A 26,489-nucleotide genomic window follows, 5' to 3' on the forward strand; every position below is an offset into this window, starting at 1 on the left:
CCTACAGGGCCCGGCCGGCTCCCCGGCCATCAGGGAAAATCACACGCACCCCACTCCACTTGTTCCCGTCATTCTAGCCGCCGAGAGACAACTAGCGGCGCGAGACAACAAGCCGCGACCTGGTCAAAGTCCCTTTTTTATTAAGGGTTATCAAGCTGTACACAGTTCCTACGCCTTCCGCTGTGAGCTCGGGCAGCACAGTTGACCACACCCGCAGCGGACCAGATAGGGGCGAGGGGTGGGGTGGAGAGTAGGAGCTGGATCCCAGCATGCAATGCGGCAGCTCAAAGCCTAGGGCGAAGGCCTCCCGTCGTCCCTCTGTCCCCCTCTGGAGGACAGCGGGAGGCAGGCCAGAGCTCTCCTGCTGGGAGGTAGACAGCCGAGGGCACAACCAGTCCAGTCCGTCCTATGTGCAGGCGGTAAGGGGTATAATAAGCAGCAATGGGGACCAGAACGGCCTCAGTCTCCCAGGGGCCCATCCTAAAAGTTGGGAGAGGGCAGTAAAGAATGTCCACCCTGCTCCTGCAATTTAGAAACCTTCCTTCTTAGTGTCAAAAGATAGCATGAGAGGAGCTGGGATCTAGGGCCTCCGCACCAATGCAAAGCAAAAGCTGAACAGAATGGGAGCAAGCGAACAGAACCAGAGCAAGCAGCACACATGCCAGTCATGTGCAGGAAGCGGGAGAGAGGTGAGCAGGCTGCAGCACTGGGAGTGAACTGGGGGTGAGGTAAGGGCCACAGCCTGAGCTGCTCATCTGTTCAAGGTGGGGGAGGGAGGCTGCAGAGACTGAGGGTCTGGGCCCAACCTCCCCACTCCACAGTTGGCACGGGTTCTCCCTGCTTGGCAGCTTCTGTGGTGGGCAGTCCTCTGGAGACTTGCAGGGGTGGGTGCAAAGGTGGTAGTACTGGGGCTGGGCTGGGGACCAGTTTCTAGCACCACACTCTGAGCCAAGGGGGTTCCTGGGGATGAGGCTGGAGTCCTGTGTGCCTTGGTTCCTGGGCCCCCATCTCTCCTGGGGCTGTGGCAAGCCCAGCGCTGGCACCTCCCTTGGCCAGGCAGACACACAGATACCACACACGTGGAGCCAGGCAACACTCAGAGGAGCCCTCCATGGCAGGCGGATGGGATGGCAGGGCGACAGCGGCCTCCATCCTGGGACATAGGGACCCTCTCAGCCTTGTCTATACCTGTGGAGAGAAACGGGTTAGTAGTGGAGATAATCTTCCGCTAACTGCTTACCCAAAAAACAGCTTGGAGATAAAGGAAAAGGAAAGCTTGATTCCTGGGGAGGAACTCGTAGGGAAAATCAAGCCCTGGATTTCAGAGAAGGTGAGGCAAGAAAGGGCAGTGTATTTTGGAGGGGGAGGAGCAGCATCTCTGCACGAGCGGCCTGCCTTCTCTCACATGAGACTTTGATCACGGCCTGGAAGTTACTACTTCCTGTAGCAGTCGTTCTCCGGTCCTGAAGCCCTTACCTTGTGCACCTGAGGGGGAAGCTCATCCTCCGAGCCCTCCTCGGGCACCGGTTCTGGGTGCCTGGATGCTGACTGCCCGTCTTCAGCCCACCCTCCAAGGGGCAACCGAGAGAAGTGAGAGGGAGCCCGGGGTACTGTGCCAGGATCTAGAGACACAAGTAAACATACTCTTAGAATGAACACAAACAGAAATGTGGAGAAAGGTTCTGGGGCTGTTCAGGGTCAGGGTGAGGGTTAGTCTCTTTGGGCCTGACCGCTCTGACCTCCTTCCTCCCCAGGAGGCCCCCCGAAGAGCCACCTTTCCCTGAAGGCTCTGTACCCTCCTGGATTCCCGCTGGATACCTGTGATACCCCCGTAGCGCCTCTGGAAGCCCCCCTGCAGGGCGGTGGTCTCGGGTGCTCCGGGCCGGGCTGCAGCACAGGGATAGCTAGCCGAGCGAGGGATAGGTTGGGAGGCCCGGGAGCCCTCTGCCCCCTCTTCAGGGGCGCTCTCCCCACTCTCATCGCTCTCCCGGCGGTGCCACACGTGCCGCTCAGGTTCGGCCTGGGCCTGCTGCTTGTGGAGCTGAGAGGTGGAGGTGGGGGGGGGTTCATTAGGTGGGGACAGAGTATCTGAAACAGATGCCCCCCACCATGCTATCCTCCAGTTTCCATTTTTACCATCTCACCTAGAATCAGCGACCCAGAGTAACTACCACGTTAACAGTGTGTACCACACATATGACGTCTTACACGTTAAATTCTCAGCACATCCCTGGAACCTAGTCATTTGAGTCAAGAACAAATTGGGTGCACATGTAAGTGCCAGGCACTCTTTCAAGGTGCTGGGAAGACAGCAGTGAACAGAACAGACAAAAATCCCAGCCCTTGTATGGCTTCTATGCTGGGCGTGGAGGCGGGCGGTTATAGACAATAAAATAAAAAAGGAAAAAAATGCAGTATGTCAGGTAAATGCTATGAAGAAAAATAAAGCAGGAAGATTCAGGAGGGTGGCCAAGGGAGGCTCTTTTGGTCAGGATGGCCAGAGACAGTCTCATTGAAGAGGTAAGAACAGGTGAATAAAGGAGGGAGCCATATGCCTAGCTCAGGGAAGTGGATTCTTTTTTTTTTTTAAAGATTTTATTTATTTGACAGAGAGAGACATAGCGAGAGAGGGAACACAAGCAGGGGGAGTGGGAGAGGGAGAAGCAGGCTTCCCGCAGAACAGGGAGCCCGATGCGGGGCTCAATCCCAGGACCCTGGGATCATGACCTGAGCCGAAGGCAGACGCCCAACGACTGAGCCACCCAGGCGCCCCATGGGAAGTGGATTCTTGGCAGCGAAAACAACCAGTGTGTAAAGGGCCCTGGATGACAATAAACTTGGCTAAAAAGGATGGTAAAGGGGTATATGCGGGAATGGAGATCAGAGTAGGGGAATGGCAGAGAAGGGTTCCAAACCCACATCTTGCTTTTCCACGCCTAAAACCCTCTATTTGTCAGTGGCCACCTTGATTCCGTGGCTCGGGCCCTTCCTGCCCACTCACCTGGTGCATATAGAGGGCATGCAGGCTCATCTCGGTGGATGCGTATTCCGACAGCACCAGGCTCTGCAGCTGTCCTTCCCACACACTGCTCCCGGAGCTGGCTGTCCTGGCATCCACCCTGTCCCTCCCGGCACAGACAGGAGCCGTCAACATTTCTGAGACCCGCAGAGGTTGCTGGGGGCTACTGCCATGCCCTCCCATCGTGGCCCCCCCTCTACTCACCCAGAGCCTGTCATGGTGCTGGGAGCTCGGCCTGTGGGCACCTGACCGGGGTGCAGAGGGGAGAAGGAGCGCAGGGCAGAGGCAACTTCAGCCCTGTGCCTGGAGCCCTGCAGGTCTTTGGGCAGTGGGGGACCCCGGCAGGATGAGCCGGCTACCACATTTGCGATAAGGCTCAGTGGCTGTGAAAGAAAGGGGTGGGTAGAGTTCCCAGGGCAGGAGGGAGGCCGCAGGGTCCCTCAGTGTTCTGGATGTCAGGACCCCAGGGCACAGATGGAACAGACAGAAGGAAACCAACCGGGTAGGTAGGCCCTTCCACCCCAAGCCCAGTCCTCAACTCCCAGCACCTGGAGTCCACTCTGCCCGCTGTCATCTCCCAGTCCCCAGGAACACACCTCAGACTCGGACTGTAAGGACTGGATGGACGTAAAGAGGGCATTTTCAGGGAGCAGACCCCCTTGGGCGAGGCCGGCAGCTGCTCCGTCCCGCTGAACCTGTTCCTTGAGGAAGCCGAGGAAGGCCGTGCTTTCACGTGGCGGCTGCCAGCCGGGGTTGGTGATGGCAAAGTGCATGAGTGACAGCTCTGTCTTCCCATCCTCGGCTTGCTGGTACACCGAGGCCTCTGTCTGCCCACCGGACAACCACTGCACAGGGGAGGCTACAGTGAGGGGGGCTGCCGTATCTTGTCCCGGGCCCCGGGGCCCACCCCAGGGACGGTCGCACACTGGGCTAGCTGCTTGGTTTGTGCCTTTCTCAAGGGAACTTGGCCAGAGGTGCAAGCTGAAGGCTAAAATCCAGCCCAAGCTCCTATTTACCAAGCAGGGCTGCCTTCTGGCGATGCACTGGCTCAGAGGGGTGTCTTTCTGCAATCGGCCCAGAGACATCGTATGTGTCAGCATCACCTCTGGCCACCTGCCCTTGTCCTCCCCGGTACCTGGGGATGCCCATGCTGGCGAACGTCCATCTGAGCGAAGGAGCAGGTGTCTCCAACACCTACGACCTCCACAGTGAAATTGCGGAAGAAGTCTATGATCTCCAGGGCCCGTGGGCGCAGGCAGAAGATGAGGATGAGGGGTGTGACAATGGGGCTCAGTAATTCCTCCAAGATGAACACCTAAAAGGTGAGGGGGGGACCCAGGTCACAGGAGAGCAGGAGGGATCCCAGCCCTCACCACCAAGCTATCAGCCAGTCTCTAAGAGGCCCTAACTCCAACTCCACTCACTGCCTTGTACTGGAAGAGCTGGGCAAACTCGTCCCGGGTCTGCGAGCGGTGGGCATTACCCTGCCAGTGGTCAGGCATGTAGTGGATGTGCGCGAGGATCACGCGGAGCAGCTGCTCGGGGCAGAACACCATGTGCTGGTCCGGGATAAAGGACCTGCGGGAATCGGGGTCACGGTGAGAGGGAAGCCTTTCCCAGGGGCGCTAGTGGGCTTGCCCCCGCCTGCCGCCCTGGCCCACCTGCACACGGTCACGGTGACCCCCAGGAGTGTGACGGTGGTGAGGACGTGTTCCACGGCCAGCACGTCTTCATCGTAGATGGTGAGGGCGATAAGCACGGCCAGGATGGAGCCAGCGAAGAAGGCGCCATTCTTGGCCAGCAACGTCAGCAGAGGGGACAAGAAGCAATTCATGTACTTGGAAGCGGGCTTGTAGCCTCGGTTGAGGCGGGACTGCAGCTCGTGTTCCAGCTCGTTGAAGTGGCGGAGGTAGCAGCGGCCGTAGAGGGACCAGCAACGTGCTCCCAGGGCCCCGGGCTCCCGCTTCAGCACCTCTGCGTAGCTGAAGAAGGCATAGAGGATCTGCCAGATGAGGATGAGGGGGCACAGCAGGAAGTTGGCGATGCCGATCCACAGGATGCGGTTGCTGAGGCGCTGGGCCAGCTCGAGCCGTTGCCCCCCACGTTTGTACTCGGCCTTGAGGCTCCATTCATTGAGAAACAGAGAGCCAGGTCCCCAGAAGAGGATCAGCTCGAAGTTGTACTTGAGGCCACGGGTGAAGAAGACGGCCTCTCCCAGGCCGGGCAGGCGGAAGCGCAGAGGCAGGAGGGATTTGTTAACCAGGGCGACCATGTAGTTCTGGAAACGGAGGATGCGATGGTAGATGTCCAGCTCTGTCAGCTCGCGCTTGTGGATGCAGATCTGGTGCTCCTTCTGGGTCTGCACAATCCGGGCCTGCACTTCCTGCCACGTGCAGTACGGGAGGGCAGACTGTGGGGTGGGAGAGAGACACGGTGGGGAAGGCGGGCTTATTGCCTGGACTCCTCCTCGCCCCGCATTAGCTGTGAGGCCCTGTGCTTTGCTGGGTGGAGCCTTTAAGCAGAGGCTCCCTGACCTGCCAGCGACGGATGAGGATGCCCGAGGCCCAGTAGTACGCCCCACCCCACCCAAGCCACAGAAGGCACACTGGGCTGTGGTGCGCTAACTGCCCAACTTCCCCAGTCTCACCATGGGGATACGCAGAGCGTGCAGGTAGAAAGAGTGGATCTCCCAGTAGCAGCAAATGTTATAGATGAACTTGATAAGCCGATGGATCCAGAATACAGCAGCGATGACCAAGATGGTGATAAGGGAGCCATTTTCCTGAATCCTAGTGGGGAAAAGGAAGGGGGGGGTGGCGGGAGGGGAGGCCCTTGAGGAGTCTTGGCAGACAGGATGCTATCCTGAAGGATATGGTGAGGCTGAGCCCAAGTCTGCGTTCTGGGGAATGTGCCACCGTCTCACACTCCATTTCCCACCTGTTAGTGGAACTCTGGCTCTGGTGTCCTCTGAGCTGTGGCCCTTACCTGGCACTACAGACCTGGGCGGGCAAAAAGGCGTCTGGCAGAGTGACCTTGACAGGCTCGGTAGGGTGAAGACTATGGTTCACCATCTTGTTGGCAAATAGGATGTCGTAGTCCACACAGCTGACCAGGAAGGTGGTGAAGGCAACCACAAAGAGGAACTGCCTGGAGAATTGGGAAGAGGGGCCACAGTCCAAGAGTCGGAGAGGCACCAGTGAAATAGTGTGGGAAAGGGAAGAGTCTGGAAGCAGCAGAACAAGACTGGAGAGCAGCCTCTGGGGACGAGCAGGGGCAGGAGAACTCCCAGTGGGCTCTCTCCGCTGCTCAGCCCCCGAGACCTTCTTAGGCCCAAACCAGCTCCCGCTTTTTCCTCTTAGCCTTGGGCGTCACACAATTAGCCTGCTTTCCTCACGGCATAGTAATCTCTGCCACCACTTACTAGTCTCAGCTCAAAGACCTTGTGATTGTGGTCTCTGCCACCCAATCCCTGATTTCCTTTTGAGACAGTATTTAGAAGCCCTAAGGGGATTTACAGTCTGTCCTGATTGAGGGAGGGTTTCCCAATCCCATCCTCTTTTTTTTTTTTTTGAAGATTTTATTTATTTATTTGACAGAGACAGCGAGAGCAGGAACACAAGCAGGGGGCGTGAGAGAGGGAGAAGCAGGCTTCCCGCTGAGCAGGGAGGCCAAAGTGGGACTCGATCCCAGGACTCTGGGATCATGACCTGAGCCGAAGGCAGCCGCTTAACGACTGAGCCACCCAGGCGCCCCCAATCCCATCCTCTTTGGCAAGGCCATATGGCTCCTTCTTTTTTAGAAAGCGCTCTGCCCTCCTAGGTGTAACTAAGGCAGAACACACACTTTTCTTAAGTGGCTGGCATCTCTGAGACCTCCTGACTGAACCATGCCCATTCCATCGGAGCGCTGATGAGCTGATGAAATGGTCAAGTCTGAGTTCTCTTCATGGAAGAGAAGAGGATTTGGGAAGAATTCCTTATAAGGGAGATAAAAAAAAGTGATTGTAAATTTTGGTGTCACACCCAGTCCCTGAGCTCTAAAATTAGTCTGCAGGGTTTTGAGCTGGGAACTGAGCTGCACTGGCTGGTACGGCCAGGGCTGAGCTCAAGAAGAGGAAAGACTGAGAGGCGGTCCTTCCCCACATCACCGTCCCTTCTTAGACTTACATGAGCTCAAAGATCTCCCCGATGAGCATGCAAGTGAAGCCATTCTTCTGGTGTAGATTATAAACGTATAATTGTCAAGAAAAATGTGGTTAACAGAGACAGCACTTAGGAGCACAGACTTTGGGGGTCACATGCCCGAACTTAACTCCTGGCTCTATGACTTTCTAGCTGTGTGACTTTGGCCAAATTTACTTAATATCTCTCAACTTTCGTCTGCAGTGGCACTTTGGAAATAATAGCACCCGTCTCAGAGGATTATTAGGCATGAGATAATGGGCATAAAGTATTTAACACAGAGCTGACACAGAGTAGGTCAAAAGATATTAATTATTATAGTTATTAGCATCCTGTCAAAAAGAAAGATCACCTTTAGAGAGGTTCCTTATGAACTGACACCACAAAGTGAAAGACACATAGCTCTTGGGAAACGCAGGCTTATCATTATCTATAATGATCCTTATTTCCCCAGCCTCTTTCAGCCTTAAGAAGAGTTCCATCTCCCTTCCGGGGATTAGAATCAAACCCACCCCAACTTCCCATCCGGGGCCCAGCTTAGATGGGGGCTACGGGTCCCAGAGCTCCCACGCAGAGACACAAAGGATATTCGAGAGAAGAAGAGGTCAAGGTTTTCAATGTGGTGCCAGGGTGCTGTGGGCACAGGAGTAGAGATGTCAGAGCCCTGAAGGAACAGGAGCCCCTTGCTCCCTCCATCGTGTTCCTCCACCTGCGCCCGCCCCAGGCCCCGGCTCCGCTGTCAGGTCCAAGAACTCACATTTGCTCCCCTCAGGGACGTGTACCAATAGGTCCTCCTCTCCAGGGGGTGAATCACTGTAGGAAGCCTCAAGGCGCTGGTATTCAGTGTCGAACTGCGCCATCACCACCGCCCCCTGTCCACTTTGTCCCCCTGCAGGGAATGACGAAGAGATCCAGGTTCAGACCATGGTGCTGCTTGTCTCCTGCCCTGTCTAGCAGACCAGAAAAAGTGAGAAAGAATCTCTGGGCTTGGTCTCTACTCCCAGTCTTCTCGGCTCAAAGGCAGAGGAGTAGTTACCACAGGAGAGCAGTAAGCTCAGGGTCTGGGAGGTCAGTGATTCCCAGAGCCTTTACTGAGTGTCTACTGAGGTCTGGCTGGTCTGCCGCTTTGCAAGGGTGGGGGGTGGGGGGGTAGGGGGTGCTGTTTCATCTTCTACTCAGCAGAGATAAGGGGGCTTCCCTGTGCCCTCCTGGAGAAACCCGGGTCTCCCAAGAGATTTCTGGGAGATTGGAAGCACTTTGTAAACAGGTTTGAGATAAGCACATGGCCCTACCAGCTCCATGGGCAGCGTCTGCTCCACTCCAGCCCTTGATGCCCTCGCTCTGCAGCTGCTGGAGGAGAAGATGTCAGGCCCCAGAGAGTGGGCAGTGAGGATAGAAAGAAAGAAACCCAACCCTCCTACCCACCCACCCTCCACTAAGAGGAGGCCAAGCATGGGGCAGGGAGGCTGCAGTGGGGAAGAGGCACTAGGGCTAGATTACTTCCTCTGCTTGTACCATACAGGACCACTCATCCAACTCTAGGATCCCAAGAAGTGGCTTGTTGAGCCTGTAAAGACTGAGTCAGTACAGGCCTGAGGTCAGGCAGCTCCTCTGGACTGTTTTTCCATTGCCCCACCTCAGCCTCAGAAATTAGACAGGCCTCTCGGGGTCCTCAAAGCCCCAAATCCAAAACCCAAGAAAAGAGTCTCTTCTGAAAAGGGCCTTTCTGGTCAACCTCTTCCCCTGGTTCCCTAGCACCAAAGGCCCACCAGGCAGGCATATAGTTCCTGGATGGGAAATCCTGACTGGGTCCGTGTAGACCCAGATCCTGGGCGAACTGTGGGGTCCCTAGGTCCCTGGAACCAGGCATGTCTAGGCGGCACTCACCCAGTCAGTGCAGACCCTCGGGCCGTGGAACACGACCCAGCCTGGCCCCAGTGGGACTCCCTGGGTTAGTGAGAGCCCTGGGTCCAAAGGAGCTGACCAAACCTTCGGGGAGTTCACCACTCACCGGGTCAGTGTGGACCCAGGGTCATGGAGCCCCGGCTGGCCGGGCCTGGGCTCAGGGTTTCCTGCGGATGTTGGAAGAATCGAGCTAGTCCGACAGCCGATCACCCAGGTGGGCTGGGTTGCCTCCCTACACCCAGCCGCCAAGACCCGAGCCCAGCGCGCCCCAGGGTCGCCCGGCGCCAGGCCAAGGGCTCGGCTCCCAACAGCGGACAACCTCGCGCGCGGCCCCGCCGCCCGCGCGCGCCCCCGCCCGCGCGTCCCCGCCATCAAAACATTCCGGCTGCGCGCCTTCGCCCCTCCCGCGGCGCCCCTTCCCCCGTTACTCGCTGTGAGCTCACTTAGGGCTCCGCGGGCACCCTCCGTCAGGCCCGGCCCGGGCCTTGGGAATCCAGTAAACGATCTCGGGTTTCACCTCAGGAACCGTGACCCGAGCGATTCCAGGGGCTCGGTCGGCTCCGCTCGTTTCGTCGGGACCCAGAGCTCTAGGCCCGGCGCCTGCCACTCACTGTCACCCGCAGCCAGTCTGGCCAATGAGCATAGGGGGTGGAGACACGATGGCCAATACTCGGCTTCGGGGGCGGGACTAAAGGTTCGAGGTGGGTTTTGGACAGTCAGAGGACCAATAGTGCGCGCTGTGTGGGGCGGGGCTGAGGTGTGGGCGACGCCATTTGTCCCCTTCGCTGCTCCGTAGTGAGGAGATTGTTGTGGTGTTGCAGAAATCCGGGCTTGGAATTGTAAACGTGCGTGCCGCTTGGCTCCCCGGGACCTTTGGTGCCGCTCCTGAGGGTGGGGGCGAGTCCACGCGGTTTAGTCATTGCTGGAGCTCATCGCGCGGGTATCGAGGAGCGGTCGCTTAGGGAACCTCAGTGATTTTTAGCTCTACTGGACTCGATTTGGGAGCTGGTTGCTTCCCCCTTTCACTCTGTGTGGTCCGAGACTGTGCGTTTGAGAAAGCGGCCTGGGGTCACGTATTAACCCCCAGAGCGGACTCCTGGTACCAGAGTGAGGCCCGAGGTGCTTTGCGGCGTGGGGGAGACCAAGTCAGGCAGGCAGGAGACCGGGCGGTAGGATCGCACTCTGGGGAGCTCTGTTTCTGTCCCTTTCTGCTCCAGGAGCTCCTCCTAAAGAATTTCTGCTCAGCTATGTCGCCGGTTTCAGCAGCAACCCAGGTTCCTACGTTGGTCTCCCTCTTTGACCTCAACGCGGATGCTCCGATCCTTCAGGGCCTCAGCCTGGTGAGCCACCCTTCTGGGGAGGCTCTGGCCCAGGCTCTGCGGACTTCCTGTCCAGGTATCTGGGAAGGTTTGGGGAGGACCCACGAAGAACGTGACAGGCTCTTTAGAGTTTATTGCTCGTCCAGGGAACACATTCTTACTGATATTCCCCGGTTTAAGAGCCCTTGTTGACATCGCTTTCTACTGGATAAAATTTATCTTAAATTCACTCAATCTCCGGGTTGTTTCCAGCACAGGCCCCCGAACTGTCTCCAAACAAGCCTCTTGCCATTGCTTAGGTCTGGTCACGTTTACAGCACTGCCCGCAAAAAACTTCAAAATTCCTAGATATAGTCCAAATTTAAGTAGGGTTTCAAATCAAATCATTCGTTCTTAATGAATGTAAAACAATTTTTTGTTTTTTTTTTTACAACCTTAATTTGCCTCTGGCTGTTCTTGAACTTTTTTTTTTAAACAAACCACACCGTAATTGGAAATGTAAGCTAAAAAAAACCACAGGCATTTGGGAAGTGGTTTTTGCAGTTAAAAATAATCTTAACGTTACCAAAAATTATTTTCTACAGGGTTCCTCTAAACAGTCCCTTTAGTTAATGTCAAGTATTTGATGTGTATTTGTCTCACATCTCTTCAGAAGCATACTTGTATAAAGTGATTACTGTGCTGTTTATCTCGTGATTCCTAGATGGCAAACTCTTTGAAGGAAAGGATGTGCCATCTTTTTCTTTTGTATCCTCCTTTGTATATCAGACACTGAATGTCATTCCAGGTACTGCAGGTTTGTACTCCCTTTCCACCTCTTATTACCCTCCCCTTATTTAGGTTCAGGGGAGACAGCAAGCCCAGAAAGAAAACCACTCCAGGGTCCGCTGGATATTTCAGACAAGTTATTTTGTTCCACTTGTGACCAGAACTTCCACAACCACCAGGAGCAGGTAAAAGGCCAGGTGCAGAGCTAAATGGCAGAAGCAAAAGTATAGGGTGGGTGAGGAGAGGCAGACATGTGGTTTGTCTTTCATTAATAAAAGTCGGTGTTTTGACTGAAGCCGTTGGTGTTACCTGGTCATACTTTCTGGGGTTCTGTCATTGGTCTTGGGTACCACAAAGGGCCAGGCTAGGGCATATTTCCACACTCAGCCTCTTTCTTTGCCTCCTACCAGAGGGAACATTATAAGCTTGACTGGCATCGGTTTAACCTAAAGCAACGTCTCAAGGACAAGCCTCTCCTGTCTGCCCTGGATTTTGAAAAGCAGAGTTCCACAGGTGATGGTTGGTAGGAGACCTGTGTTGAGTAGGACATGGGGATGGAGGAAGGCCCTAGTTTAGGAGCTTGGGGAAAGGTCAAAGATGGCACACCAAACTTGTGCACTTCATGTTTTTTTCAGGAGATCTTTCCAGCATCTCAGGATCAGAGGACTCAGACTCAGCCAGTGAGGAGGACTTGCAGATACCAGATGAGGAGAGGGCTGAGTTTGAGAAGCCCAGCAGACCCCAAGGCTTCCACCCCCATCGGGTTCTTTTCCAAAACGCTCGGGGCCAGTTTCTTTATGCCTATCGCTGTGTGCTGGGCCCTCACCAGGCAAGTGGCGGCCCAGGTTGTGGCCAACTGCAACCTTTATGCACTCAGCCTAGGTCTCCCCTAAGCCTGGGCCATTTCTTACTTCTTTTCTTTCTGTTGGATATGGGTATCACCACTGACAGCACAGTCTTGGACTGAATTGGCCTGAATCTGGGGTCCAGTATAATGGAATTAAGTTTGGAAACAGACCAGTCTAGGTTTGAATTGCTGTTCTACCACTTGATTTGACTACCTCTACAAGCCTCAAATTTCCTTGTCTGTAAAGTGGAGACAAGCCTCAGGATGGCTGTAAGAAATGGGATCACGCATGTAAGACACTTGGCACTGGGTTTCTTCCTGTGAGTGCGTGCCACGGGCATGCTTGTGCTGTCCCTCTGTCATCCAGGTGCCCCCAGAAGAACCTGAACTGCTGCTACACAACCTGCAAAACGGAGGTCCCAGACACTCTGTGGTGCTCATGGCTGCAGCTGGGCACTTTGCTGGAGCCATTTTCCAAGGGTGAGAGGGTGCTGCCTGGGGTATAAGGATGCAGTGGGTCCGGTTAGCCTGGGTGTACGGGCTGGTTTCCAGCACTGAGTCTGTGTTGTCTACAGAAGAGACATGGTGACCCACAAAACCTTTCACCGCTACACAGTGCGGGCCAAGCGGGGCACAGCCCAGGGAATTCGGGATGCCCGGGGTGGGGCTTCTCGTTCTGCCGGAGCCAACCTGAGGCGCCATAATGAAGCCACGTTATACAAGGTGAGTTAGGCGTCTCAGATCTGGTGGTCTGCTAATCTACTTTTTTCCCTCTCATCAAATGTTACAGTGGGGAGCTTGATGCCTGCCTCCTCCCAGTCTTCATTATTTCTGGAAAGGCGAAGGTAGACTAGGGATGGATCCCCAAGAGTCTTCATCCTCTCATTCTTTCTTCCTCTATATTATCTTCTGCTTCCCATTCCTTACACATCATCTGTGGGCTGGTTTTTTGGTTGGAGATTTAAAAATAGCAAGTGAAAATACATGGGTCTGAGTTACTCTCTTCTCTAGGATGTTCGTGACCTGCTGGCAGGGCCAGTCTGGGCTAAAGCGCTGGGGGAGGCTGGGACAGTACTGCTGCGTGCTCCCCGCTCTGGCCGGTCCCTGTTCTTCGGAGGCCATGGGGCACCCCTGCAACGGGGGGATCCCCGACTTTGGGATATCCCCCTCGCTACCCGCAGACCCACCTTCCGAGAGCTACAGCGTGTGCTCCATAAGCTGACCACCTTGCATGTCCATGGTGAGCTTTTGATCCGGATCCCCAGACTCCCTAGATCTTGTACCTTCCAGCCCAAGCCTTGAGTTCTCATTTATACACCCAGACAACATCTTCATTGAGAGAGACCTGGGCTGGCTTCTGCTCAGGTAAACTTGAGAAACATCTTTTGTTTTATGGCAGGAGAAGACCCCCGGGAGACAGTCAGGTTGGAGTCACCTCAGACACACTGGAAGACGAGAGGGGGGAAGAAGGCTATCGAGGCAGAAAGAAAGGTCTCCAGTGATGAAAATGAGGCCCTTGGGCAGAATGAGGAATCTCCCAAACAGGGTTTGAGCACCATCTGGCAACTGTCAACTCTCTCTGGGTGTCTATCCTGGAAATGCAGTGTCAAATCTGCTGCTGCTTCTCTCTTTATAATGAGCCCTTACACAACACATACAGCATTACACACACACACACACACACGTCTGTTATGATAAGGGGCACCTGGTAGCAATTACTGAGACGGGTTTAGTGACCTTTCCAAGCTTCCTGTTCTGTTTTGTTCACTGATGTATCCCCAGTACTTAGAAAACACGAAATAGTACGTGAAACAGATGCTTGTGTGGCACGAATCTCACAAAATTGCTGTCTCACCGGATGCTGCGGTTTGGACCGAGGCCTGCTTTCCCCGGGGCAGACTCAGCGGTTGTGGCTGTCAGTGCTCCCATGCTCTCCCCTGTTGTGTACCATCCTAATGTGGCTCGAGGGGAGAGTCTAAGGACGCTTGTCCCTCCAAACCTTCTGCTGGGTCTTTCCCTCTGAGCTGAGCCTCATTTCTGCGTGTGATATTATTGGATTCAGCTCTTGACGTGCTGATCTTGGATGACAAAATACAAATACTTATTTTCATTTCAAGACAATCTGGATTCTCTTTTTATGTACATTCTCATACATCTGGGGCAGCCCACATCCTTCCACCCTCTGTGTATTTCTTTAGGTGGACCTAACATGTAGCATTTTTCCCTAGGTTCAGAGTCGGAGGGAGAGGACAGCTTCCAGGTAGAGTTGGAGCTAGTAGAGTTGACAGTGGGGACCCTGGATCTTCGTGAGTTTGAGGTACTGCCAAAGCGGAGGAGGAGGAAAAGGAATAAGAAGGAGAGAAGCAGAGACCTGGAGGCCAGGGCGCATGGGACTCTTCCCCAGCAACCTCAAGGAGATGATGAGGCCTTCTCACAGTCCGCCCAGGCACACGCAGCCCCTTTGGGGCCTTCCCTGGATGAGGCCAAGACCCCCGATCAGTCAGAGCTCTGGGACATGCTTCTAGCTGCTTGTCGAGCCGGAGATGTTGGGATGTTGAAACTCCAGCTAGCTGCCGGCCCCATAGGCCCTGGAGTTCTGTCTCTGCTCAGTGCCCCCTTGGGCTCCAGTGGCTTCACCCTCCTGCATGCAGCAGCTGCAGCTGGGAGAGGCTCAGTGGTTCGCCTGCTGCTGGAGGCAGGTGCCGACCCTACCGTGCAGTAAGTAAGAGTCCCCAAGCTGAGTGAGCCCTTTGGGGTATAGAGAGGACCGTCTGGAGGCTAACGTTGGTACTGGCTACTTGACGGTATTCCCCTTGATCTGTTTGGGGGAGGTTGGGAGGTGCAGGAGGCAAGCTGAACCCATATTTGGGGCTTTTCACACCTAGGGACTCCCGGGCCCGGCCACCATATACGGTTGCAGCTGACAAGCCAACGCGTAATGAGTTCCGAAGGTTCATGGAGAAGAATCCAGATGCTTACGATTACAGCAAGGCTCAGGTCAGCTGGAAAAGGAAGCGGCAGCAGAGTAGGAAGGCAGCCTAGATCCTGGCTAAGATCTTTTCTACTTTCTTCTAGTTTTCCTAGGACAGTTTGTATGGGTCTTACCTTACACCTCCCCGGAAATCCTCCAGGTGCCAGGGCCGCTGACGCCAGAAATGGAGGCACGGCAGGCTATGCGGAAAAGGGAGCAGAAGGCTGCCCGGCGGCAGCGGGAGGAACGGCAGCGGAAGCAGTGGGAGCAGGAGGAGAAGGAGCAGCAAGAGCAGCAGCGCTTTGCCGCCCTCAGCGACCGAGAGAAGGTGAGGCCGGAGCTTCTCTCTTCCGCAGCCCCGATTTCCTTAGAGGTTTGACCCCTTCCCAGTGTGCAGCTGTCCCTTGGGCACCCTGTCCGCCACTGAGGCCTTGTCCTTAACAAGACTTCTCTTTCCCTCAGAGGGCTCTGGCCGCAGAGCGCCGGCTGGCTGCGCAGCTGGGAGCCCCACCCCCGCAGACCCCCAGCTCTGCAGCCCTCAGTGGTCCGTAAGTGCAGGGGCAGGCGTGATGACCAGGCCAGGAGTGGGCAAGTAGAATGAGTGCTGCCGAGTACCTCAGAAAGGCTGTCGGGGGTGGGGGTGCTGGAGATGTTCTGGGAACCCTCTGGAGCAAAACCGGAAATGGCCCGAGGGGTGGGGAGAGCTTGGATTGGAAAGTTTCTGGGGTACCTGTTCAGCCATCTGTCTTCCTCTTGTCCAGACGCTGCTGGAGCTGTGGGACATCCCTCCAAGGCCTCACTCCCTTTCACTATCTTGACTTCTCTTTCTGCTCCACACGCTGCCTCCGGGATCACCGCTGCCAGGCCACCAAGCCCTCTTCCTGATCTCTTACGGCTGCACCTGGAGCCAACTCGGCCTGGAGAGGGTGCATTCACACTAGCCCTAGGTTTCTTCTTTCCCATGAAACAGGAGTATTTGGAAGATTAGGGAGGACACTCAGGAACCAGGGCAAAGACAGGGCCACAGAGGGGTGCGGAGCTGGGACTGTCTCTGGAACTTTAATCACAATAAAGTTTGGCAAGGAAATTGCACTTGGACTTGCATTTGGGCCTTGTGGCCTTTGGTTCCTTGTGGTCACCATGGCCAACACCAAGGGATCCTGCCCACTCCATGTGCCAGGTCCAAGGGTTACCTTTCTTTCAGTGCCCACTTAACTCCATTGGTTCAAAGGTACTTTGTGTATCAGCTGAGAGGGAATAGATGTATGTCTTATGCAAGGTGCTGTTGAGGATAGGCCTATCCAGAAACTGGATTTGGGGCTGAGGAGGCACGTTTTCTAGCTCCAGCACTGTGATTTTGTTGAGGGCTCCCGCAGAAAGCAGCAGGGGTCTTGGCACATAGAGGGTTTCTTGTGGCCCCCGCTTTGTCCAGTACCGGCCCAAGTTAAACCCGTTGATCCAGACTTGGCCCTGGGGAAGAGAAAAGAGAGCGGAAAATAAAAGGGTCAGCTCACAAGGGGGTAGAATCATCCCCTTTTGGGTTTCTTTCTTTTCTTTTTAAAGATTTATTTATTAGAGAGAGAGAGAGAGTGCAGTGGGGAGGGGCAGCAGGCGAGGGAAAGAGAATCCCAAGCAGACTCCACGTGCTGAGCATGGGGCTTGACGCGGGGCTCGATCCCACGACCCCGAGATCACAACCTGAGCCGAAATCAAGAGTCAGATGCTCAACCGACTGAACCACCCAGGAGCCCCTCCCTTTTGGGTTTCTAATCAGGGATAATTTCTGCTCCCCCCTCCTTCATGATTTTCCTCTCATCACTCTGACCCCACGGTCAGCAGTACCTTGGTCCATCCAGGTAGAAAGAGAAAAGTGTCCCCGCCTTCTCCTAAAATTGGAAACGTTGTGGAGTAGAAGGTGGGGCCAGAGGGAACTTGAGGACGTGAACTTTTCATCAACTGGAGGGGAAACCACCACTTTACAAGCTTATCAACTTTCAGAGGGAACATCAGCCACTGGGTGAGGACTGTTTGCCCCAGAATTGGGGGTTCTAACAGGCCCTGTGAAGAAGGCAAATGAAAACTCATCATTCCTTAAGCTCTTAAGTCCACACTGTCCCTAATCAAGCCCTGGGGTGCAGCTGGTGGCCATGTCTGGACCCCCACAAGCGACTACTTTGCTGCCTGACTCCTAAGCACAGGGCTCTTGTTTGTCCTCCATTAGGCCCCTATTTTCCCAAGGGAGTTTGGTCAGTAAGAGTCTGGAAGAGAAGGGGTGGGCAAGGCTAGCTCACCTTGAAGTCACTGCTGTTAGACCCGAAACTGAGCCTCCCCATGTTCTCCAGTAAGATGTCCACTTTGGCCCCTACTTTCCCCATCAAAAATAGTTGGTGTTTCATGTTTCGTTCCAGAACACCCTGAAACACCTGTGGATAAGACGAGCTGTGAGAGGAAGGGCTCGGCATCTAACTCATGGCCATGACAGAGGAAGCTATGGTAGTTAGCACACGTATTTGGAGAGCAAAAAGAATGTAGCCTATCTGTCAGTTACCCATGCATTCTGGAACCTTAGCCTCAGTCAAATTCTTCCTCATCCCAGCTTATCCGTGGCCCCCCCTGCAAATGGAGGCAGACAGCGGGAAAAGGCAGATAAGGGGAACTTAAGGCTAAAGGGTGCTGGGGAGGAGAAGAGACAGGCGCACAGGGTAACCTAGAATTAGGTCCTTACCCCATCTACCATCACATAGGCACGGTCGTGGACTCCATTGTTAGGCACCCAGAACTGTGTTGGCTCAGAAACAGTATAGGTCAGATAGGTCCGGTACAACACAAAGCCACGGTCCTGGGTATGGAAGAGTAAGTACTTAAGATGACCTGAGAGGTCAGAGAGGATACTATGGCGAAGATGCGCAGCTGAGGGAACCACTGGCTACAGCTGTTGAGGAAAGCTGCCGTGCCTACTGGATGTGGGATTATGCCTTACCTGTTTGACAGCCTCAAAGGACATTGGCAAGATTGAACGGATGGGCCCTTGGGGGCACAGGAAGTCTAGGAAAGCCAGCAAATCCCCATCCTATTAGAATAAGGAGAAGATATTAGAATAAAAGGGAAGTTCCGGAATAGAGGGCAGAATGGCTGGGCCATTTAGAGAACAAAGGGGTAGGATCAGAGAAAAGATGAGGAAGAGCTTACCAGATGCAGGGTCAGAGGTCCAAACATCATCTTGGGGCTGGGGGGAGGTAAAGGTCCCAAGGGAATTTCCTGGAACTGAGCCCAAATTCCCTCAGGAGCCATAGGAAAACCACACAACCCCTATTCCAAGACCCTAGCACACACACAACCCCTATTCCAAGATCCTTGCACAGGGTTCTCAACCTGGGGTCCAGGGAAGGGCTTCAAGGGGTCATGAAGATCTGTAAATTTGCACATGCTTGAGTGTATCTTCCCAGGTAGTCCCATCTGGGTAGCTGGGAAATGGTTCTGTGGGCTCCATGGCCCAGACAACAATCTGATTTATGGGATCCCATTACAAACAATTTAGGTACTCCCTTTCCCCAATTTAATAAGAGCCTTTGGCGCTTAATGAAGTGGTAGGGCACCTCGCTGATGACGTTTCGAAGAGCAAAAAGCTTAGGTGTGGGGTCCCCTGCTTCAGATATTGGTGCATCGTAGTCATAGCTGGTAGTAATTGGAAGAAAGCGTCCCTTCTCATCAGCACCTGGGGTCAAACCAATTTCCTTCATTCAGTGTCTTTCAAACAATAGGCACTAAGCAAAGACATTCATGCAGAAAATTTTGCCATCAGAGGGAGCAGTGGTGGCCACATCCAGCTTCTAGACCTCCTAATCTACCCAGCCCTAGGATTCTAATTCCTTGATGCCTCCCTGCCTCCACCCCAGGGACCATCTGGACTCACCATTCCAGAATCCAAAGTTGGTACCTCCGTGGAACATGTACCTGAAGTGGGGGAAGGTGGAGGGAAAGGCAAAAGCTGACCCACTGAATCATTTTTATCCCCAACACCCCGTTACGGCTTCATGTTGACCCCCGTGTCTCCAGTTACATGTTCACACTGGCTCCCAGCTTCAGCATGTTCTCTAGGCCTGTGGTCACAGCCAACACGGACCGCGTGGAGTGATTCTGGCCCCAGTAATCCAGCCAGCCTGTGTAGTACTCGGAGTTCACCTAAAACGTGGAGTGAAAGCCGGGAGCGGGATAGGAACTGAGCTCGATCCATTCCCAACCCTGACTCCAGCTTTGATTGCCCTCCCCTCCAGCTCCTCACCAGTGGCCCACGGGGTTCATACTTCCGCAGCAGGGCAAAGATTTTGGTCATGTTGTCAGCTGCAGAAAGGAGGTGAAGGTGAAAGATAAACATAGAAGAGACGCTCCCCCTTCCCCAGACTCCACTCCACCCTTGCTCAGGAGACCTGGGCCAAAATCCACAGTGGTATAGAGTCCCTGGAGGGAGCCACATTTGAGTCCTTCAGGCCCATCTGTGGTGAAGAGCAAGATCCTGTCTCCTAGCAGCGCACGGAAGAGCCCAGCCAGGTGCCTCATGTAGCTGAAGTCACAGGCTCTGTAGCTACCATATTCATTCTCCACCTGCCAGGGAGAAGGAAAAGTGGAGCTTGGCTATGCAGTGGAGGTTAGGACCCCCGGCGCCTCCTTCCCCTTGCCCGGTCAACTTGTACCTGAATGCTAATGATGTTGCCCCCATTGTGGTAGAGCCATGGATATAACTTGGGCAGCAAGACCTTGAACCAGGAGTCCACTGCGGCAAGAAAGTCTAAAGGAAGGAGCAGTAGTCTGCACATTAGGACACCACCTTCGCAGCCCCCACCCATCAAGGCCAGCAACCTCAGTGCTGCCTGAACCCTGAGCTACAGTTTGCATCCCACCGTCCACAAATGAATCTGAGCATCAGTGACTCTGAACCCTGAGCACTTGTGAATTTGCATGGCAAGGCCATCTAAGCACAGGAAACCTTAAAGCAGTGTTTGTAAATTTAATTTTTAAACATAAGAAAAATGTTAGGGACGCCTGGGTGGCTCAGTCAGTTAAGCGTCTGCCTTCAGCTCAGGTCATGATCTCAGGGTCCTGGGATCGAGTCCTGCATCGGGCTCCTTGCTCAGCAGGGGGCCTGCTTCTCCCTCTGCCTGCAGCTCCCCCTGCTTGTGTGCTCTCTCTCTCTCTCTCTCTCTCTCTCTGACATATAAATAAATAAAATCTTTAAAAAACAAGAACACTGAATTCCTTTACATTTTGTGTTCTGTATAAAGGGTGTCCAGATGTAACTGCCTCCTTTAATCCAAGCATATGTTAAATCTTATTCAACAAATATTTATGGGTGCTTACTGTGCACCACGCAATGTTCTAGGTGTTAGGGATACAGAATAGAACAAAATAGATAAAAGTCTCTGCCCTTGTAGAATTTCTTTCCCAATGAGGAAGGCAGACAATAAATAAATTGCTAAAATATATAGTATGTTAGTGCCAAGGAGAAAAAATAAAGCAGGGAAGAAGGGTATAAATGGTGGGGGAGCTTAAATTTTAGAGAGTAGCCCAGGGCAGGCCTCACTGAGAAGGTGATTCTGCAGGAAGATAGCAGTAGCACTGAGTGCAAAGGCCTCAAAGCAGGAATGTGCTTGGTGGGTTTGAAAAACAGCAATGAGGTCAGCGTGAACAATGATGAAAAGAGTAGAGGTCAGGGAGGTGACAGGGCCAATTAGGTAGGACCTGATATGAAGGCCATTTTAAGGAATACATGGTTCATATTCTGAATGAGATGAGAACCTATTGGAGAGGTTTAAGCAGTGAAATGCCATGATCTGAGATATGTATTTAACTTCTATTTTAATAGGATCACCCTGTATCGAGAACAGAGGAGTAGGGGCAAAGAAGGGAAACCAGTAAGTAAGCTATTAAAGTAGTCCAGGTGGGAGAGGTGGTTTGGATTAGTGAGGGTGATGAAAAGTAGCTGAATTCAATATATTTTGAGAGTAAAGCAGCAAGGTTTTCTGATAGGTTGAATGTGAGGTGGGAGAGAAAGGCATGAAGAATTACACCACAGTGCTTAGCCTGATTAGTTAGAAAATGGAGTCACCATTAACTGAGAGGAGATCATAGGAATAGCTGGGGGAGTGGCAGGCAGAGGGAGACTAAACCTAACCCTAACCCTGCTTAGCAAGGAGCCCGACGCAGGACTCGATCCCAGGATCCTGAGATCATGACCTGAGCCGAAGGCAGATGCTTAACCGACTGAGCCACCCAGGCATCCCCTGACTGGAGATTCCTATTTCAGAGTCATTAACTATTAGATGGGATTGAAAGCCAAGAGAATGGATGAGATTGTCTAAGGAGTGAACACATAGAAAAGAGAAGCGTCCAAGGACTGAGCCCTGCAACACCCCAGCATCTAGCGGAAAGAGAAAGGGAGAAGAACCAGCATGAGACTAAGAAGGAGGGCTCCTGCATGGCTCAGTGGGTTAAGCGTCTGCCTTCGGCTCAGGTCATGATCTCAGAATCCTGGGATCGAGTCCTGCGTCGGGCTCCTTGCTAAGCAGGGTTAGGGTTAGGTTTAGTCTCCCTCTGCCTGCCACTCCCCCAGCTATTCCTATGATCTCCTCTCAGTTAATGGTGACTCCATTTTCTAACTAATCAGGCTAAGCACTGTGGTGTAATTCTTCATGCCTTTCTCTCCCACCTCACATTCAACCTATCAGAAAACCTTGCTGCTTTACTCTCAAAATATATTGAATTCAGCTACTTTTCATCACCCTCAGCGGGGAGCCTGCTTCTCCGCCTGTAATCCCCTCCCCCCGCCTCCACTCGTGATCTCTCTCTCTCAGGCTCTGCCTCCCTGACTCTCTCTCAAATGAATAAATAAAATCTTTAAAACAAACAAAAGAGACTAATAAGGAGTGGTCAGCAAGGCTGGGGCACAGGGAAGGAGCAGGGACCAGATAAAGGTGGTATCTTGGAAGCCAAGAGGAGAGTGTATGTCAAAAGATGGAGTGAACAGCTGGGCTGGGTGCTCCTGACTGGCCAAGGAGGAGAGAGGCCTGGAAAAGGGACTGTGGACTCAGGAGTGAAGAGGTCGCTGGCTTTCTTTTCTTTTCTTTTCTTTTTTTTTTTTAGGATTTTATTTATTTATTTGACAGAGAGAGGCACAGCAAGAGAGGGAACACAAGCAGGGGGAGTGGGAGAGGGAGAAGCAGGCTTCCCGCTGAGCAGGGAGCCCCATGAGGGGCTCGATCTCAGGACCCTGGGATCATGACCTGAGCTGAAGGCAGACGCTTAACGACTGAGCCACCCAGGCGCCCTGGCTTTCTTGAGAAAAGTGGACACCGCATGCAGGTGTTCCAGCATGACTTTACCATTTCAAATGTATTTCATAGCCAGCTGAGTTGGAGTTGCTCTGGGGGGCATAAAGCTCTTCAGTGCCCTCAGAAGTGGAAGAGTCCCCGCAGGGTCCCCAGCAAATACAAAGCATTTTTACCAGAGTGATCTTTTTAAAAGATATAAATCAGATAAAATCACTCCCTTGCTCTGATGACTTCCTATTTACACCTGAAGTAAAATCCAAACTCCTTGAAAGTATTGGGCATTTCAGAGCTTAATCTTGAATTCTCATCTTTTCTCCCCCTATGCTCTTTCCTCAGGCAATGTTGCAATAGCCATGGATCTAAATGCCAACTTTAGACTGATGAGTCCCAAATTTATCTCTAGCTCAGACCTCCCCATGAGCGCCAAACTCACACAGCCTATGGCTTACTTAACATCCTCACTTGAGTGTGATAGGACAGAAATTTAACATGACCAGACGAACTGTTTTTCCCCAAAAAAGGTCGTCCTTTGCCGCCCCTAGTCTCCTCCATCTTTCCTATGTCAGTAAATGGTGGCACCATCTTGACTGGCCAGAAAGGGGACCGCTTTCTTTCCAGACCATGCCCATGCTGTTCCCACCCCTCCTCTCCTTCCCGTCAGAATCTATCAACAAGTCCTGGGGATTTTGATCTCCAACCTACATCTCCAATTCTGCCCTCTTCTCATCTCCACCTCCATCACCTTAGTCCGGGAGCCATCACTCCCTCCTCAACTACAGTCAGAGTCTCCCAATTCGTTTCTCCACCTCCACCCTTACTCCCCTCCCTCCATTCTCCACATCCAGGCTAAAGTAATCTGAAAACAAATCAAACCTGTCTGGTTAGGCTCTTCCAATGGCTTTCTACTGTGCTTAGAATAAGATGCAAACCCTTACAGTGGCCTACTAGGTCCTGCATGAACAGTCCCTATCTATCTCCAATTTCTTTTTTTTTTTTTTTTAAGATTTTATTTATTCATTTGACAGAGAGACACAACGAGAGAGGGAACACAAGCAGGTGGAGTGGAAGAGGGAGAAGCAGGCTTCCCGCAGAGCAGGGAGGCCGATGTGGGGCTCGATCCCAGGACCCCGGGACCATGACCTGAGCCGAAGGCAGATGCTTAACGACTGAGCCACCCAGGCGCCCCTATCTATCTCCAATTTCATGTCACATTCCTCTCTCCCTTACCGGCTATGCTCCAGCCAAGCTGGCCTCAACCAGGCCATGTTCTTTCCCACCTTTGGGTTTTAGAATATACTGTTCCCTCTACCTGGTCGTTGTCACCTCACTCTTCATATGACCAGCGCTTTCCCTTCCCTAGAGTCAAGTGAAGTGTCATCATCTCAGAAAAGCCTTTTCCGGCCTCCCTACCCCAAACAGGCCTTCCCTGTTACTCACGATCTCAACTCGTCTATATTCGGGTGGTATTTTTACAGCTTACGCTAATCTTACAGGTTTTGGTTTTTTAAAAAGCTGTTTCACCATAAGCTCCACGGCACAGGGGCTGGGTCTATCTGGTCCCTCAGTTTGTAGCATCTTGCTAGGCCTGATGGAAACAAATATCTGCATGAATGATCTCCAGTGTGGGGATGGTCTCTTCGGTTTTGGGGACCCAAACTACCCATTTTGTTGCTGTTGGTTGCGTTTTTTCTGTGTTAAAAATGTTGTCTCAACTCACCTGGGTCTGAGGTTCTCAGATGTATATCAGGTTTTTGAAGCAACCAGGCTGGGAGACCCCCCTGAGACGAATATAAAGACAGCAGGTTTTGTTGTTTGGGAGTCGGGGAGGGGAGGTAAGAAGGGAGGATGTTGAGTCTAGCACTGGAAGTGGCCCTACAGTGCAGGCAGATGGGAGGAGTGGAGGAACTGCACAGGAGTGGCTCTGGTTCTGTCCCTTCTCCTAACTCACCATGTCCCATTCTGCACAGATGTAAGGTCCTGGTCTCAGTATGACCAACAGGTTCGCTACAGATGCCTCATTCAGAAATGCAAAGAGGTCCCGGCTGCCATTAAAGTTATAGACCCCAGGCTCTGGCTCATGGTAGTTCCAGGGCACATAACTGAGAAAGAAAAAGGTTAACAGGGCCCCAGGCAGGGAGGTGCTGAGAGGCCTAAGGGCTCAGGCCTTGCAGGGAATCTCCAGGAAGCTGTTAGAAGGAGGTCCTGGTCCACCCTTTCCCACCCTTGGCCTGAAAGCCCTGGAGCTCTCATACCAAGCTAGGCTTCCTGTCCCAATCCCCTTCTTATGGGCGTGGTAGGAAGGGTAAATCCCACCCTCCATGGCTCTCCTGAGCACTTCTTACAACTGTACAGTGTTGAGGCCACTCATTCGCATCTTGAAAAGCCGGTCTGCCCAAAGCACCCGTGGTACCCGAAAGTAGTGCAGGCTGCCAGACACGTAGCGGAACGGGGCCCCATCTAGGAGGAATCTGTCATTTTCCCGATCCACTACGAATGACCGAGTGTCTGCCTGCAAAGAGAGAGATCAGGCTCAGCAGAGGTCTGGAGTCGGGAGGGTGGGGGCGGTCAGTGTCCAGAGAGGAGATGGAACTAGCCTGCCCGTTGTTCTGTGATTTTCACTTTCCTTCTCTCCCGGGCTAGATCTCATCCCGCCTCACCACACCCAGCCTGCTGGGATTCAATCCTGTCATTTTACCTGGGGCAGCAGCATCAGAAGTGGTAACAGCAGGACAGGAAGGCGGAGCGGCTTCTTGGGAGCCATGGCGCTAAAGGGGCTCCTCTAGTCTGAGAGGGCGGTCCGACTGTCACGTGGCGGATTCCTGGGAGGGAACCTCAGCGAGCAAGGGGGCGGGGACCACCTCAAGTTGCCAGGCCAGTAGCCTGGACTTGTCCACCCGCTACTCTACGTTTGTAAAAATCCTCTACATCTTGAATCCACTTCATCAGCGTCACCTGGGAGCTTGTTAGAAATGCAGAGTCTCAGGTCCTACCTCAGACCTATAGGATCAGAATTTGCATTTTAACAAGATTCCCAGGCGATCCTAAAGACATTCAAGATTGAGAAGCACTGTCCTACTAAACTGAGCTCCCTGAGGGTGAAGAGTACCTTGTCCATCTTGAATCCTCAGCTTCTAGCACAGGGCCCAGCACATAGCAGGTTAAATCTGGATGAATGAATGTCAGAACCAGGGAGCTAAAACAGGTTCAGAACCAAGAGAAACCAGATCTTCCCAGTGGTATGAAAGTGGGGGACCAAGTTATAAGAGGGATCTTTCTCCTGGTGGCCCTGTTACAGCAAAAGAGACCGCCTCAGCCATTCCTTCTTCTTTGGATGTGCACTGCTCTTCAGTCTATCCCTGCCTGCCTGTGTGAGAGATGTCAAGGAGAACTACTTGGTGCCAAGGCTTGGGAATTTATGAATTTCCATGAGTCCTGCCTTCACAGTCCCAAGCCTGGGATGTAAGGACCAGAATAAGAAAATAAAATAGTAATAAAAATAATAGTAATTTGTTTATTGACACTAACTGAGGGCTACATCAGATATTGTGCTAAGCACTTTACATCTCATTTAATCTTCAAAAAACTCCGTGCAGTTGGTAATTATCATTCCCATTCTACAGATGAGGAAATTGAGAGACAAATTTTAAATAACCCGTTCAAGGTCCCACAACTGGTTTAGCAGAGCTGGGATTTGAACTAGGCAGTCTGGCCTTACAGTACGTGCACTTAATCTTAGGTACTATTATACCTTGTTTACAATTAGGGAAACTGAGGCTCAGAGAGGTTAAATGGTCCAGGGCCACAATGCTAGTAACTAAGCTATTAAGACAGGATTTAGAACCTAATCTGGTTCAAAAGCCTAAGCTCTTAACCACTCTAACTAGGGTAGTGGGATACAAGCCAGAGCCCCCAAGGTTGTATTGATCAGAGCTGTAGGGGGTAGGGGTCCAGGCCGCCAGCACGCGCCCCAGCACCCGCCCCTCGGGGCTGGACTGTAGTCAGCTTCCTACCTCCGGCATTGGGAGATGGAGGTCCTGGGGGCCTCGGGCCGAGCCCGGCTTTGCTCCCCTTTGGCGTGGGTGCCTGCGTCTTGACCCCTGAAGGCCAGGTGTGGAACCCTCACCCGGGTCCTGGGACCCTCCCTCCCCAGGCTT

At 53.1% G+C, this 26,489-nt stretch overlaps 3 protein-coding genes across 12 annotated transcripts; 1 reads left to right on the forward strand and 2 right to left on the reverse strand.

Annotated features, from left to right (window-relative positions):
- Positions 1-123: 123 nt before the first annotated feature.
- ATG9A (autophagy related 9A) lies at positions 124-9,706 on the reverse strand. 6 transcript variants are annotated; one of them, XM_045867953.3, is made up of 17 exons: positions 9,549-9,706; positions 9,212-9,272; positions 8,493-8,550; positions 7,958-8,089; positions 7,790-7,833; positions 7,186-7,250; positions 6,005-6,166; positions 5,667-5,808; positions 4,681-5,429; positions 4,444-4,597; positions 4,155-4,334; positions 3,616-3,864; positions 3,224-3,402; positions 3,002-3,119; positions 1,819-2,041; positions 1,477-1,622; positions 124-1,188 (listed from the first exon to the last, which is right to left on the reverse strand). In XM_045867953.3, exons 4-17 carry the CDS (start codon positions 8,058-8,060, stop codon positions 1,183-1,185), a joined length of 2,520 nt encoding a protein of 839 aa, XP_045723909.1. In that variant the 5' UTR covers positions 8,061-8,089; positions 8,493-8,550; positions 9,212-9,272; positions 9,549-9,706; the 3' UTR covers positions 124-1,182. The 6 variants fall into 6 exon arrangements, with proteins under 6 accessions (XP_045723909.1, XP_045723912.1, XP_045723907.1 ...); XM_045867956.3 differs by lacking the exon at positions 9,212-9,272 and having other exon boundaries at positions 8,493-8,547; XM_045867951.3 differs by lacking the exon at positions 9,212-9,272.
- A 148-nt stretch (positions 9,707-9,854) lies between these two features.
- ANKZF1 (ankyrin repeat and zinc finger peptidyl tRNA hydrolase 1) lies at positions 9,855-16,102 on the forward strand. Of its 3 annotated transcripts, XM_045867949.3 has the most exons (14): positions 9,855-9,950; positions 10,323-10,500; positions 11,265-11,377; positions 11,603-11,705; positions 11,828-12,021; positions 12,407-12,519; positions 12,615-12,762; positions 13,051-13,279; positions 13,439-13,585; positions 14,268-14,757; positions 14,925-15,036; positions 15,171-15,338; positions 15,473-15,558; positions 15,772-16,102. In XM_045867949.3, exons 2-14 carry the CDS (start codon positions 10,353-10,355, stop codon positions 15,893-15,895), a joined length of 2,175 nt encoding a protein of 724 aa, XP_045723905.2. In that variant the 5' UTR covers positions 9,855-9,950; positions 10,323-10,352; the 3' UTR covers positions 15,896-16,102. The 3 variants fall into 3 exon arrangements, with proteins under 3 accessions (XP_045723905.2, XP_064443153.1, XP_054361985.2); XM_054506010.2 differs by lacking the exon at positions 12,615-12,762 and adding an exon at positions 12,830-12,884 and having other exon boundaries at positions 9,879-10,500; XM_064587083.1 differs by lacking the exons at positions 15,473-15,558; positions 15,772-16,102 and having other exon boundaries at positions 9,878-10,500; positions 15,115-15,252.
- On the reverse strand, positions 16,051-26,489 carry GLB1L (galactosidase beta 1 like). 3 transcript variants are annotated; one of them, XM_064587085.1, is made up of 17 exons: positions 26,346-26,489; positions 25,031-25,154; positions 24,678-24,844; positions 24,284-24,434; positions 24,053-24,113; positions 19,702-19,796; positions 19,438-19,612; positions 19,293-19,351; positions 19,071-19,192; positions 18,924-18,964; positions 18,607-18,725; positions 18,200-18,274; positions 17,991-18,080; positions 17,736-17,849; positions 17,302-17,433; positions 16,853-17,068; positions 16,051-16,480 (listed from the first exon to the last, which is right to left on the reverse strand). In XM_064587085.1, exons 2-17 carry the CDS (start codon positions 25,094-25,096, stop codon positions 16,211-16,213), a joined length of 1,953 nt encoding a protein of 650 aa, XP_064443155.1. In that variant the 5' UTR covers positions 25,097-25,154; positions 26,346-26,489; the 3' UTR covers positions 16,051-16,210. The 3 variants fall into 3 exon arrangements, with proteins under 3 accessions (XP_064443155.1, XP_064443154.1, XP_064443156.1); XM_064587084.1 differs by having other exon boundaries at positions 25,031-25,332; positions 26,346-26,475; XM_064587086.1 differs by lacking the exon at positions 17,302-17,433 and having other exon boundaries at positions 25,031-25,332; positions 26,346-26,475.

The sequence above is a fragment of the Mirounga angustirostris genome, unplaced genomic scaffold (genome assembly GCF_029215605.1).
Source record: "Mirounga angustirostris isolate CCGP_5_RB_7025 unplaced genomic scaffold, mMirAng1.0.hap1 SCAF_3, whole genome shotgun sequence".
Classification (NCBI taxonomy): domain Eukaryota; kingdom Metazoa; phylum Chordata; class Mammalia; order Carnivora; family Phocidae; genus Mirounga; species Mirounga angustirostris.

What these genes read in the sequence shown, in the direction of transcription:
- ANKZF1 (XM_045867949.3), top strand. Translation starts at nt 10,353, where the DNA reads ATGTCGCCGGTTTCAGCAGCAACCCAGGTTCCTACGTTGGTCTCCCTC. An exon ending in TCTGCGGACTTCCTGTCCAG is followed by an intron (nt 10,501 to 11,264) that starts GTATCTGGGAAG and finishes CCCCTTATTTAG; the next exon opens with GTTCAGGGGAGACAGCAAGC. An exon ending in GCTGGAGCCATTTTCCAAGG is followed by an intron (nt 12,520 to 12,614) that starts GTGAGAGGGTGC and finishes TGTTGTCTACAG; the next exon opens with AAGAGACATGGTGACCCACA.
- ATG9A (XM_045867959.3), bottom strand. Translation starts at nt 8,060, where the DNA reads ATGGCGCAGTTCGACACTGAATACCAGCGCCTTGAGGCTTCCTACAGT. An exon ending in CGTCCCTGAGGGGAGCAAAT is followed by an intron (nt 7,834 to 7,957) that starts GTGAGTTCTTGG and finishes CTGTGCCCACAG; the next exon opens with CACCCTGGCACCACATTGAA. An exon ending in TTGACCTCTTCTTCTCTCGA is followed by an intron (nt 7,251 to 7,789) that starts ATATCCTTTGTG and finishes TGACAATTATAC; the next exon opens with GTTTATAATCTACACCAGAA.
- GLB1L (XM_064587085.1), bottom strand. Translation starts at nt 25,096, where the DNA reads ATGGCTCCCAAGAAGCCGCTCCGCCTTCCTGTCCTGCTGTTACCACTT. An exon ending in CAACTTTGGATTCTGGAATG is followed by an intron (nt 18,726 to 18,923) that starts GTGAGTCCAGAT and finishes GTTTGACCCCAG; the next exon opens with GTGCTGATGAGAAGGGACGC. An exon ending in CCTATGTGATGGTAGATGGG is followed by an intron (nt 17,434 to 17,735) that starts GTAAGGACCTAA and finishes TCTTATCCACAG; the next exon opens with GTGTTTCAGGGTGTTCTGGA.